General features: G+C 35.8%; 1 protein-coding gene across 6 annotated transcripts in view; it reads right to left on the reverse strand.

The window, feature by feature from the left end:
* Window positions 1-15,131, reverse strand: part of LOC139967297 (slit homolog 2 protein-like) — a 102,373-nt gene that overhangs the window by 20,547 nt on the left and 66,695 nt on the right. For all 6 annotated transcript variants that reach the window (XM_071970950.1, XM_071970948.1, XM_071970947.1 and 3 more), the window contains 7 exons: window positions 9,442-9,513; window positions 7,966-8,037; window positions 6,762-6,905; window positions 5,606-5,677; window positions 2,713-2,876; window positions 1,309-1,459; window positions 836-910 (listed from right to left, as the gene is read on the reverse strand). In XM_071970950.1, the coding sequence (XP_071827051.1) occupies window positions 836-910; window positions 1,309-1,459; window positions 2,713-2,876; window positions 5,606-5,677; window positions 6,762-6,905; window positions 7,966-8,037; window positions 9,442-9,513 (750 nt within the window). The remainder of the gene's footprint in view (window positions 1-835; window positions 911-1,308; window positions 1,460-2,712; window positions 2,877-5,605; window positions 5,678-6,761; window positions 6,906-7,965; window positions 8,038-9,441; window positions 9,514-15,131) is intronic.

Below are 15,131 nucleotides of genomic sequence, written 5' to 3' on the forward strand. Positions count from 1 at the left end.
GCAACCAGCTGCGGTGGAACAGAAGTATGTCTCATACCAGTAAACAAGATAGAGATTGGTTTTCTGTAGTATAACAAATTGAAGCTTATGTGTTTATTCAAGTTGATGGAATCGAACCAAGAATAGCGAGTTGATTATACTACTTAAATGATAATGAGTTAAAATTGTCAACATTGCTTTTACGAAGATTATATTTTAGGATGTTGATACTGTCCAACTCCTAGATGGTTCCGTATTAGAAATTATTTGATATAACAGAGAGTCTCTACCTGCAAAAGTCAAATTTATTCATACCACCTTGTGACCTGTGGTCTATATGACTGCTGCTATAAGACTGTTAAAGACATTGAAGACTCGCGCACAAAGAAAGGTCTCATGCCAGTAATCTGACCTAATTTCGAATGAGGTGTAACAGAAGTGTTAGACACCACCATCGATCCCTGAAAATACACACACAGTTTGCTACCGTCGGTAATTAGACACTAGTACACAGTCAATACATGCAGCTACGGTCAATACACACAACACAGTGTACATAGCAGCGATGCACATCTCAGGTCTAGATAAAAAGATAAGAAGGTATCATATTTCATTACTGTCTGCATTTCGTAGCGACAAGAAGAAACTTCACTTGCAAGCAACAGAAAGTTAACTTTTTTCAGATGGTGGCACACGGTTTGGGGCGAGTCTTCAATGCCTTTAAATACCCCCTCTTAATCCCTCTGCTCCGTCCATCTGTCCACACACGTTGCCCCGTCTTTTGCCTTTAACACATGTCTGCACTAGGTTCTAGTGACAGTAACAAACTATTTTGAAACAGTAACCTATTTCTTACAATTTCTTCAGCCTTTGCAGGTTGTGAAACAGTCCGTCATTTGATATCCTGGTGAGCTCATTACCATTCATTCGTCTGCAAAGAGAGAGAATAGAAATTAGACACACCAACACAGACAAGTGACATGTTTCCAGGTTTATGGGTAATGCATAACACCAAACCTCTTTTACAGGGCAGGTTCATATTGAGCTATTTATTGCATTATATAATTCAGCATATTGCCTGAAGCAATATTAATGTAAAAGTAAGACAGGACGTATGTAATTTTGTAATAGGATATAATATGTACATAATGTACTGTATACCATAGTAGGATATAATGTATGATAAAGACAGAAGACTTAGTGACACAATGCTGGCAGTAAATATTTACTGATAAATGTTTACCTCTCTTTCTGTTACCCTAATCATTTACATTGTACAACTATTTATTTCTTTAATCTTACACAAATCAATGAAAGAGTATGACTTACAGTTCGGTGGTGTAGGTAGGAATACCCTCTGGGATTGATGGTAATCCTTTGTTTGAGCAGTCTACAATGGCACCGTCACAGTCACATTCCTCCGGACAATCGTGGTCAATGAAACATTCTCCAGCTCGCTCCGTACGGAAGGATTCAGCTCCTGCAACAGGATTAAGCCACAATTTTTATTGAAATTATGTGTTAATTGGTTGTAATATTTGAGTACCTCCTGGAGAGATTCTTGTCATAAGATTTCACACTGACAAGGGTAGGAGTAACTTACATTATTAACGAGATCATTGGTTGATTTTTTAAAGTTTGAATTCAAGGAAGGTCAAGCATTATTGTATCATAAAGATTGTCTTCCTTTAGTGAGTTCATAAGGTATGTCTGTTCATCAGGAACTGACATAAGGGTACAAGACTTCACAGATCATTTGTGAGGAAGCCTAATAAGCAGCTGCACTAGCAATGGGAAGACAAATTTTGAGATTGATGGATAATAAATGTATGATAATAATTATTTCTGTAATGCTAACAACGATAATCATGTTTTCTAAAGTATAACAGACAGGACATTCATGAATATTAAATTCCCAGAATGTTTCATGAGAAACAAATCGGGGCATTTTATAAACAATTGATATTGCTAAACTTGAGCTCATGTCTTAAAACAATTTGGCTTATGCTAACTTACCCTTTGACCAACTTTCCAGGAGTTCATTTAATATTTTACAAGTCAACAACAAAGTTTTGCAGAAGTTCATAGTACATCCATTCACTTCACAATAAATGACACATCATGGCTTCAATGTGCTGACAGGACAGATTCATCAAGAAAACTGTCCTTTTGATGACTGCTTCTTGACCAGTGGTGGAGCGTCCATACAGTCGGAGGGGGCGGATGCCCCCCCTGACGGACTCAAATGGACTGCTGGCGCCCTTTTCAGCTTTTTACTACTTTTTACTTATTCGCGATTATTGACTTTTTTTATTGCGCTCTCATCTACCTATTGAAATTTGTCACATTCTGTTGGTGTAATTTTATGACAAAGTGGCGATGACACCTATTTATTCTTCTTTTATCTGCAAATTAGCAAGGCCCGGAAAGGGTCATTTCCTGCGATCTAGGGAGTATCTTTACCTCAAACATTTTCTGTACGCTCCACGCCAACCTGATAGTGTGGAAAGCGCCCCTACAGACCATTCTTGCCCCCCCTGACCAATACCCCTAACTCTGCCACTGGTCTTGACAATTTCTCCCCCTCCCCCCTCCCCCCTCCCCCCAAATAAAATTCTTGATACATCAAAAGTCACAGCAGTAGAATAATCTTTCTTTCATATGTTCTTTCTTCCTAGTGCTGTAATGAGCATTGCCCTAAAAAGCATACAGGGATAAAATACACAAACAAACCTCTGCATTTAAATTTGATGCTCTTAATTTTTGCCAGTCTCTTGTTGTTCATGCGAGCCGGGGCAGTACATCGGGCCCCACTGACCTCTACTGGATTGGAATCCAAATAATCTGCTAGCCACTTCAAGTTGCAATCACAAATGAAAGGATTCCTTCCAAGGTGCCTGAAAAATTAATTTAATTAAATAAACTCTTGTAATACGGAAGCTTAAAAGTGCCATCAACATAAGAAAACTTTTCAGTAAACTGTTTAGATAACAATATGTTATCTTATCAAAAATCAGAAAAATGTTGGATTGCTAAGTTGCTTTAACTGAGCAATTGAACATTTTTCTGCAAAATGTTTAATTGACAACTTATCGTATCTCGTCAACTCAACATTTTTCTTCAAACTGTTTAATTGTTCACTTCATTCCCAACTAAGCAATTGAAATATGTTGAATTTTGACTGATGGATAATATTTCTGAAAGAGTGAAGCTTATGGAGATATTTTTCTTAGCACATGTTACACAGTGAAGACTAAATCTGTAAAACAAGTCTTTGCCACTTGATAAAGTCAGCTGCATGCTTGCTCTCTCTTCATTTGATCGATTTCCTCAAAATTCAAAGGTTTCCAAGATGGAAGAGGGAGTGGATGAATCAAATCAAGCATGTCTGCTGAATTAGTGCGATCCAGTTCACCTCACACTGGAAGGTTTTATTGCTAATCACCTTCAAGGACAAATAAATTCTCAAAATTTCAGTCAGATCATGTCATTTGAAAAACGTGGCCACTTACAACACTGAAAGTAATCACAGCAGTCATACAGACATTTTTACATAAAGGTTTTCTAGTAGATACTGACACTGGTTTTGTAGGTTCACCATAAATCATATGTTAAACAAAAGTATGCAACAGAGTGAAAACACCAGAACTCCACCTCTTCTGAAAATAGTTTATATGTAACAAATTACTGAAGTTCACCTCATAACTTTCTCCTTTTAACGTCACACTTAGGACAAAGAGGAACATTTTTTTGGCGTCTTCTCTCCACCTCTCAGTTTATCATAAAGTTCTATATTGCTGGTAAAACCGGTTTATTATGATTGTAAACATCAACCACAAGGATTTGATATTCGAATGAAAGTCTAGAGATACAGTAAATGGAAGGGTTTTCTTTTACAATATAAAACTACCCCATCTTATAGTCACATAGTACCACCCTATTTACCAGCAGAAAACACCCATAAATTCCACTTGATGCAAAGAAAGGGCCAGATTGCCAAGTAATTACCCCCCTGGAGGGCTCTTCCAGTCCTTAGATGACAGGCAAGGATTATGAAAAGGGCAAGCCCGGGGTCAAGGGGAACAGTCTGGCATGGTTTATAGTTTATTTGTAGAGGCACTCCACTACCCTCATTTTGGTGACACCACTCTGTTTTAAGACAAGTATCTTGTTTATTTTGAAAATGACTCTACAACTGATGTTCTGTTTGCATAGCAATGACAGAGTCAAGCATCTGTTTTACAATATACTGTGCATTATGCATTGTTTTATACAAATACTGTGCTGTCTAAGGTGGAGTAAACTATAGAATTAGAGCTGAGGTACTTTACTTACTCCTCAAGTATTTATAGTAAAGTCGGTGAGGTATAAAACCAATTATACTTTATAGTCTAGCATGCAGATCATTCATTATCTAGTTCAGTTTCTCTGAGGCAACCCAAAACTCCATAAGAGAACATTTTAATGGCTTCAGGTATCATGCTTTACAAATGCATTAAAAATTTGTCAAGGACAACTTCTGTTTTATCCAAGTGTATGCTGAAGTTAATATGAAGTAATAAAACAACTTGGTTTGGTTGTTAAATATAGGTTTATAAATTATTATAATTAAACATATAGGCCTTCATTGAGGACAGGCCACATCATCAAATTAGCTAGCCTTAAAGGAGAAGCAAGCCCAACTAACATCTTTACTTTAAAAGACAGGTCTAAATTAAGAATAATTCCTCAAGGAGCTAAGAAAGATCTTGCCATGTTTGAGAAAACTCCTACTTTAAAGATTTTTGTATAGGGATCTGCCGTGTTGTAAATGTGTGATGTCACACTAACACTAGGGGTTGAACCATTTAACTTCCCTTTGTTTTTGTTTTCACATTTACAAAGGTGAATGTAAACAGTGCTGGCAATGAAACAATGACATCATTAGGTAATGTTCACAACTCCAATGTTTTAGATTCAGTATGTAATAATAATACATTAAGATAACCATTACAAAGTCAAGTTTATTTTAATAGCTGCATTTATGCCTCACTAATTATACTTGCTTAAGTCTTCAGCCTTTCGTCTGAAGTAACTTTAAACTATCAACACAATAAGGCTCTGACAATGAGAAAGGAGGACCCAAGTACATTTTACATATAGGGTAGGCATCTTGAGTAACACCTCACCGACTTTGAAAGTTTTTATACCATGACCTCTCTTGACCTTTGAATACCACTAAAACCAATAGGATTCTTCTACTCAAAAAACATTGAACTATCCTACTACCATGTGAAAAAAATTCCATCACACCTTACATCAGAGACACTAAATGGAATGACTGCATAGATTAAATTCATTTTGAAAAGGGATCCCAACCACACCACATAAGTTTGACAGAATAAAACTGTTCTTATGAAATACAATGCCACTGCATCAGGCTCATGTGGTTCATATTATGACTTCATTGTATTCCTAGCACTGATAGGAGCATCCTCTTACACCTTCATTATTTCAACACTGTTGACTGGACAACAATCCAGAATTCCAAATCTTTAGAATGTACAGTTGATCTTTAAATGTATGGCAATTACAGCCCTTCGGGGCCTCTCACATCATGCTTGATGGTAATCCAGTTTATACTTACAAAGTCTTTAAGCTCCTCATGGAATCAAATGTTGAATTGGCTAATGACTGGACTTGGTTGTCATACAGGGATCTGTCAAAAACAAAACAAAGACAAGCTCAACATGTTGATAGGAATATCACAATCTGAGCAACTGTGGTCATCACAAAAGATGTTTGTATGAGACCATGTGTAAATCGTTGTCTTGAAGGCCCAAACAAGGAACTTAATATCTGACATTTCAAAAAATGACTTTTTTCTGAAAACCAGGAAGATATCCCTTCTTTCAATTATCATAGTTTCAAAGATTCACCTTCCCCAAGGGCATTTGTATCCTCTTTGTGTACAATGATAAGTTGCTTACATCTAACGATATTTCTAGAGCAGAAGTTAGAAGTTTAAGAGATATCTAGGCCAACAAACAATTGCCACTCGGATAAAGGATAATCTTGCTACATGTGTCTACAACTTACCTGAGTTCCTTAATGCATTCTCTCAACTATCAGTCATGGTAATAGTTTGCAAGCTTACTCATCTGGGAATCATTAACAGAGGATTCTCATACTACATACCAACTAAAATACAAAATGTGGGCAAGTTTTGAATGTTTGGTGTTGAAGATTTTACCTGCAGCATGTAAGAACTATTCAAACATGATCTATGTTCTAACTGTTGATGTTTACATCAACTGTTGATGATACAGGCATATGTAAATCATACAGACAGCATGAAGACAGTTGTTGTGACTAGTTAGTCATAGTATAGAGTACAATAAAATACAAAACCATCAATAAACCATGATTTCTGATATAAATAATAATCTATGCATCAATAATTGGAGGGTAAGGCATGAAGTCCAAAAATGAGATAAAATGTTTGAAAAGATCAAATATGCCCTGATTTTACAAAGGTACATGGAACTGCTTTTGTATGATCACCTTAATGTAACAAAGATACTGAACTATCAACTAACTTATCACTTCAAGACAATGGTGCAATTATTGAGCAATTAATAATTTATGCATGTGAGTAAAATGTCAAGAAGATGAAGAAAATGCAGAATTCACGTCTCAAGGTAGCTATTATGAATTCTTAATATATATCATTTATCTTAATATGAAATATAAAAACCATGAGAGGGTACAAAATGGATTTTTCCAATCAGACATATACTTACAGAAGAGTGAGAGAGACAAGATCTTGAAAGAGATTAGTTTGAACACAGGTGAGTTGGTTGGCATTGAGAAGCAGGACGTCCAATGATGTCAGTCCCCTGAAGATACCCTCGGGTAGTTTACGAAGCAAGTTACCATACAGAACTCTGCAAAAAATAGAGATCAGAATGTAGGGAATTCACATTGATAATATTAATATAATAAGTAAGCCTAGCCTAGGCACTAACAATAAAACTCAGGGATTTAATGAGTGCATATACGTTAGGTTTCACTCATCCCTTTATCCTCTACATATCTCTCTCTCCATTTAAAGATAAACGATCTCACAATGTGAAGCAAATTGGCATTTAGCACCCACAAAATTCTCAGCTACCTCAACATAACCTGAGTACCTAATGCAAACAGTGATGTTTGCAGCTTAATAACTCTCACTATAAAATGACGAGTTGCTTACGTCACTTAAAGTTAATCTGAAGGGAAGTGGGAATTTACTTGGGTAATTTTGGTTTGACATTCCACCAGCTGATTGAAAGATTTCAAACCCTTGAAAACAATCGTGATTTAAGTTTACTAGTTTTGACGCAATTAAGCGACTACCCAAAAAGATCAAATGTGTGAAGTCAGTAGAGTCACTCAGAAATTCTAAATGTTGACCTGAGCCAAAACCAAATTTTCATCTAAAGCTCTTCGGAGAGCAAGATAATATTTCATGTGCTGATAGCCTGGACAGGGTTCCAAAGGTTCATCTAAAGCTCTTCGGAGAGCAAGATTATATGTAATGTGCTTGTTAGTCTGGACAGGTTATCACCACTTGGGATTATCATGTCATTCCTTTCTGTGGTTTAAACTACTTATATCAAGAACTTCTGACATAAATCAAAACTTTCTTTCTGTTACAAATGGGCCATCATTTGTCATTGCTGCATCCGATAAAGACTAGGTTAATGTCTATTTTTTCAACATCCAAATCTGTTAAGTGTTTCCTGTTTCTCTTGTTGAATGTTTGTAGACTTTTAATGGGGAGGAACAATGGTTGCAGCACAAACTGGTTCATCTATGCTGTTAAAGGATGACAGAGATTACTCACAGAGGCCAAACCCTTGAGAGCATCCATGACTTAATGACCAGATACTTCCTGATATATTAATTCACAAATAAACTGTCTGTTGTCCATGTCTTACTTCATTTAAACACAAGTGAACTTACAAAGCATGGAGATTTCTGAGGCCAAGAAAAGCATCAGGAGCAATTGTCTCAATTTGGTTGTTGCTGAAGTCCCTGCAGAATATAACGAATAATTAATTAATCCAGTTGTAGAGGTACATACCATTTTACAATTAGATTGGTTACATATGATATTGATGTAGTAGTAAAAGTATTTTCAACACTGTTTACTAACATATATTACAAAACTTAACATCGACAAAGTAAGCCTGAAAATGTTCATAGCAAGATATCAAGTTTCCCAACATCAATTGAACAAACCATGATAAACAAACAACGTGCATTGAGCTTTATGATGATAGATAGTTTAACGGTAGGGAATCATGTAGCCTTCATGTACTCATTTAAGATGGATCTAAACTTTCATACTTTGACCTCAATTAACCTCAGATGACCTTTGCAATAACACAAAACAAAAGGTTTCTTGTACTCATTAAAGCGGATCTACACACCATGTATGAAGGTCCACGATACTTTCCTTTTTGAGTTGTATGTACAAGGTCTTTGATCCTTGACCTCTAATGACCTTTGCCATCCAGAAAAATACAATAGGTTTCTTGTACTCTTTGCCTTTTCTTTACTGCTTCTTACCAGGACCATGTTATAGACTTGTAAGTTATTCAGACTTTGGCTTCTGTTGAGTTCAAATGACCTCTCATCTCTTTCCCTCCTCCCCTACCCCTTAAAATCAGAAGAAAGACAAAAGGGTTCTCATACTCTCAGATCCCAACTACAAGTATGCAGTTCCAGCCTACTGTCTATCTTTAACAGTTTATCTGTGTTTACATACAAAAGACAAAACACACACTTATATATACACACACACACAAATGTCCATCAAGGCAGACAGATTGCTTACGCCTTCAGCACAGCATCAAAGTACTACTCTGTGTTATTTAGTCAATTTGTCAAATATTTTTACCTATGTTATGGAAATATATCAGAAAATTAATCATTCTGGCAATTCCTCTAAATCCTTAAAAAATATGTTTATAAAGCCATTGGTGCAAAATGTCTTTTTCTCAATAAATTGTATCTTTTTCACTTTACAAATTCCATTTACTTAGGTTTATACTAAGTATTAGACCTACATAAATGAAGGGTGCCAGTTATCAAGTAGTAAAAGAGGACTTTAAAGGTCACTGTTACCATCCTACAGAGCAATGTTTATCAGCAGAACAAAAGCATACATTAGGCGCACTGGATTGACCCAGGATTGAAGAAGCAATAAACATGTTTGACCCAAATATATTTATTGATGCTAACAGACAACAAACAGCTTTCCAGGAAACACAGATGAGAGTACTAAATCAGCTAATAGGTTGTATACTTTGAGAGGCAAGTAGCTCTTATGGATGAATGTAATCCATTGACTGGTAAGTTTAGCATCCTCTCTTAATAACATATCATCATTAATTTTATCTTGAGTTGTGCAACAGGTTGAACACTACTACTTACAATCGTGTCAATTTCTTGTACTTGCTGAAAGCTCTCGACCCAATCGTCCTTATCTGATTCTGTCCAAACATTCTGAAAATAATAACAACAAAAAGATGAATAAATAAATATATAACAACTTGAACAGTAAACCTCCACTAAGGTTTAGGATTGGCTGGCTCTTTTTTTCCCGCTATAGATTGTGGCAAACCTTGACAGTCTGGGACCCTGTGAGGTAAACTGTCTTCTCATGTCATAAGTTATTGAATTATCCATCTCTCTGTCAAGTCACCTGACAATGCAGCAGCAACTCACTGCTTCTATCCTTCAGCTTTCCTGACACAATCCAATAAACAATTATCCCAGCCAATCTCTAATTGGTGATGTTTAACAGACAATTCAGATAACTCACGCATTTTACCTTGAAAATATGGCCTGTGGATGTAAATGACAGCAGCTACAATGACACAACATAAAATAAAATGAATATTTGGAGACAGTGGAAAAACAACTTTTACAACTTTTCAACAGGATGCAAGAAAAAAATGTTTCACCTTTTTTTGAAGCCTGATGGCATTTTCATACTTTTGTAACGAATATAGCCCTCTTTGTTGGGGAACCTTTATATTGTCTGCAACCCATGAGGCAAGAAAGGATGATATTTATCTTCTTTTTGTCATGGGTTTGTCTCCAGCTACCCTAAATCTCCCACTATCTGTCTTACTTCACAGCACTCAATAAACAAACCACCTTCATCTGACCTTAAATTGGTCTTAATGATCCCAGGACCCTATCTTCACCCTACAATTCAGTATATATATATATATATGATGAAAGTTCAACTATTGCAACCATTTACCTGTAATACCATTTATATGATCTTAAGGACTGTTTGAACAGCATAAAAGTTAAACCAACAACATTCTGTACAGGTGACCAACAGGCTAAAGAGAGATGAAAGATTTATTTCTGCAAAGGTATTTAGTCTTTTCCTTGTCATAGCACCCACTCATATCTGAGATTTATACTTCACCAAGTTTAAAGGAGCTTTGCCATTTACCAATTTGTTGCTTCAAGGATTGACCTTGAATTTTTTGTCCAAGCTGCATCAAAAATTTCTCTTTTTTTAAGACATTTTGCAGATTTTGAGAGTTAAATTAAGAATTGACAATAAAACCTCTTCTCATGACAGGTAATCTACAGATGTCCAGAAATGTATGAAATATTTGTAAGTTGCAGAGATATTGACCTTTTAACAATTTAATGGTAAACCCTGCCCACTCATTAATATTCATGAGATGGGAACCAAAAACAATAGGGCACATCTACTCATCATGGGACATCTACCTTCCTACCTAGTATGACATTGATTCAATTTGTGCTTCTTGAGATATCGTGCTTACAAGCTGGCCGTCACATACACACACACCAGCACGACTGCAAACGCCTTTGGTATCGTAACCAACCACTATGGCAAGTAACAGTGACAAAGATTTGAAGACAAAAGGCAACTTGACATCATCATTTCCTTTTTTCTTTTTTTTTTCTTTTTTTTTATATTATTTAATGTTTGTTTTGGAGGTTTGTTTCCTTTCACCAATTTCTCTCCAGTAAATGTATATATTTATTATATTCAAATGGGAAAACATTCTATAAGCATTGCGCTTCTTTTTTTCTCTCCTTTTCTATGCATTTGTATAGCTTCAATATTGTATATAAATTATCATGATGAATGTTTTTTTTTTTCTTTGTACCTGTCTCTCTAGATTGTATTGTATATCAAAATATTCTTTTATACTTTGTTAAACATTCATGTACTGTACACAATTGCTTGAAATAAATTGTTGTCATTGTCATTGTCATTATTATATGTCAAAACCACCAAAATAATAGTTCACAATAACAGTTCCCACTAGGAGGCAGTAAGCTGAAGAAATTTACCAGATAGAGGTGGTAGATGAAATCATGTACACTCAACTAGAGGATTTCAATAGAGCCTTGTATAGTATCTGCCATTTTATTTCCTACTCAAATTACTCCTTTAACCTTGGTCTTTAATCTGTCAAACCATATGCCATGATTTATATACAAAAGACAAGGAATCAATGACATGCACTATCTACTTCACTTTTTAGCACCCTTTAGATCTAGTAGCATCCCAGGGTCAGCTAGACAATATGATAAATTCCTCCTCCCATGCAGTGTCTACTCCACATGCAGTTGTGGTTAGAAAGTATGGTTCCTTGACTCTACCCTACTATTTGTGGTAAACATGATATATTAAACACTTGGTTCACTTATCAGTTCTTATACAGTACAGTTTCTGCCTCTAAATGGCATTTTCACATTGTTCTGATACTGGGTAGGAGGTTCTACTACTATATTGAGAGCTTCACCTGTTAAGATATCTCAAAACCAACATATTCATGCCATATTGATGCATTACAATGTCAGAACTGCATCTCATGCAGAATCATTCACACATCCATTGGATAGAAGGGCATCCAGTAACCATTTCACCATTTATCAGTGAGCAGTACCAGAACATAACAAAACAATAAAACAATAAAACAATCAATAAATAGATAGATAACTAAATAAATAAATAGAGTTTAAGACGGATTCCTCAAGGGGTTCAGCAAACCTTGTACTATGAATCATTTGATAGCAACACAGTGCAGAACTTGGTAGATTAGAGGGCAGTAGTTGTGTAAAGATATAACTTCCTGTCCAAGAGGTGAGTACATCCTACTACTTGGGAAGGGAATTTCTGTCTCTACTAGGAGACCTTATAAACAAAGGACACTATCTAGATGTTCCTTCTAAAAGATTTGTTATCTAAGTGAAAAACATCCAAAACTAGAACTTAATGCACTTTTGGCCATGATACCCATCATGGTTTGGGGCAAATGGCCTGCCAGGTCAGTTGAAATCAGTTGTCTCATCTTACTAAATCTGGGCCCATCTTTTACCTGAGGGCCTTCAAACCCCAACAGATTTGACCACAGCGAACAGTTGGAGCTATGGTCAGCTCCCGGTTACATCAAAGCGTTCATGGTCCATTGCATTGAGTATTGTTTTGTCTTTCATGTGTAAAACAGTTTGAAGGAGCTGATACCTTGATCAGCCTCTGGCAAGGCTTGCTTCTCTGTGGACATATCCTTGTACTACAGACTACGAACTCATGCTGAGACTGTTGTAGGAGTAGATTATCTTAAGGTCATAGGTCCTTGTTAAAATACTGGGATCCCCAGAGGACATGTTAGTTGTCATCAGTAAAGTTTTTAACCATATTAATAAACTAGGACCTGATATTATTACCCCAGTGATTTTTGTCAAGTTGAATAAATGCAGATGGCTTTTACTGATGTAATGATGACCAGCATCAACCAGATTGGAATATTTCTTGGCTGATGTAGCTATAATGTCAGCTTTCTGTTACTGCTACAGGGAGGATGGAAACTTTCAATTCTGCTACTTGTCAACAGTAGTAAACAGCCAATGATTATTAATATGTCATGTTTGACAGAGGCAGGATAAATCATTTCTTCACATCCTTCACGGAAGAATGTACAGTGGTGATCATAAATCTCAGACACACCAGGAACTTGTAACCAAGCATTTCACAACTTGCAATCAAAGTGACAACAGGGCTTACTTTCACACCAATGATGGAAATCAAGAAATATTTCCCACCTTTGTCTCATTGTCATTTAATGCTAGACTTGCCCCAGTTATGAAATCTGGGTTACTAATGGTGGTGTCCTTATTGCAAGGAGGAGTTAAAGGAAAATGAACTAACTCTGAAACTTGTTGTTAGGATAAATCCACATTAAATTAATGAATTAAATAAACATTTAAAAGTGTAAACCATTAATGAAGGCAAAGACAAGGATAAGTCCTCCATTGGTATTGTATTATTGAACTTCAAAGTGGTCCCACTAATACAAAACAAATTATTATCCAATTTATAATTAAATTAGTTAGACAGATACTAGTTTAGAACAACTTCCACATTAAACAGCTCTCAGAAAGAAAGGGGGAAAACCTTATTCCATTTGAGAGATATCACAGACTTAAAGTTCCTTCACACACAAGACCCTAAGACTTGAACAAGTCTAAATATGACGTTATCGAGCCACATGCTGACATGCATAATAATTATTGGATTTTTGTATTTATTATGATTTATTTATTATTAACAAGGACAACACCCACTGACAAGATTTTGAAACCCTGATGTCCCTAAACAGAACAACATTTTCCTCAGATATTTGAGTTACAGCTTAATAACCGATACAAGCTAAAGGTTAGCGGTTGGGTTCACTTCCCCTTAAAGACAACCAATATGCAAGCACACTAATATTAATGTCAATTCCATTCTTCTAACATTTCAAATTTCTCTTTCTAATATTTTGAGAATGTCATTTGTTAACAAACTGCCAACATTTTCCAAAGAGCACTACAACTAATACTGTGTTACCATTGGTTTTATGTACAGTGTCATTTCATTTGCAACAATAGCCCTGTTTTATCACTAAAATTTTAAATTCTTTCTTAAACTCTTTAAACATTTTTATCTAAAAGAGATACTGTTCATGTCTGTAAACTGTAAGATGACTGCCACAAAAGAAATCTCAAAGGAGTAACTTGATATGAAGTTCTTATGTTCCTTATACCACAGCTGCTTTGCACTATCTTGTCCATAATTGCAAACAAAGGATTTCACCAGTTTTCCCACCGTCCAATCAGTTGGCTAGAAAAAAAAAACCCATAAGAATGCTTGAAAAGTACTTTAACTTCACTCTGTCATTTGATACACCACTTACGCATGGACTGTTCTTGATTTTCTACTTAAATTAATAACATAACAAGCTACCATCAGTTCAAATCAATATGGACTCTTTGGAAATGTGGACAACATGTGGCATATCTTGGGATATCTGCACTTTTTTTATGAGAACAATAGAAAGACAGGCAGAGGGGAAAGAAGATACGAGGATGAAGAGAGCTGTTCTATAATGTACTCAAAAGAGTTCAAAAGCTAGATATGATACGTCAAAATGGTTGACTGAATTAGAATTTCTTGGCAAACTGCACCGAGGAAAACTGCACTAACTGGAAAGAAGTCTGCATGGATGCAAATCATGCAATGATTTCAGTAGCCGTTACTTGTGATAGGGATAAATTTTATCAGTAGTATCACTTTTTTTTTTTTTCATGTTTCTTTAAAATTAAGTTTTATTTGTAGCGATCAGTTACAAACTACTTCTTGGAATCATCGCTTCTTGGCCCAATTAGAGGTTTTTTGATCCAGCCACATCCTCAGGAGTTGGGGGTTTCATTGACAACATATGTTGCAATGGTTTTTAGACAGAATCATAACTTTTAATGCTAAAACCGACAAACAGTTAACCTGAATCAGGAGATGGTAAATCTAAGGACCTAGTATGCAAACACTGCAATGTCCATGGTCTTTGAAAATTTGAAGTTAAAAACTATAAGATGTGGACCCCAAACTGAAGAATAACAGGATGTGTGAATCTCTCAAATTTTCAAACTCCTGATGATATTAGATACAGATATTGCAAAGAAGCAAAACAGCGAGTGTGAGGTCATAAGTTACAAGGAAGATATTCTGTAAAATTCTAACCTTAGATAATTCATGTGATCTTGTGACTTTGTACTATAAGACAAACAACCGTTATCCC

This window comes from Apostichopus japonicus, chromosome 5 (genome assembly GCF_037975245.1).
Source record: "Apostichopus japonicus isolate 1M-3 chromosome 5, ASM3797524v1, whole genome shotgun sequence".
Classification (NCBI taxonomy): domain Eukaryota; kingdom Metazoa; phylum Echinodermata; class Holothuroidea; order Aspidochirotida; family Stichopodidae; genus Apostichopus; species Apostichopus japonicus.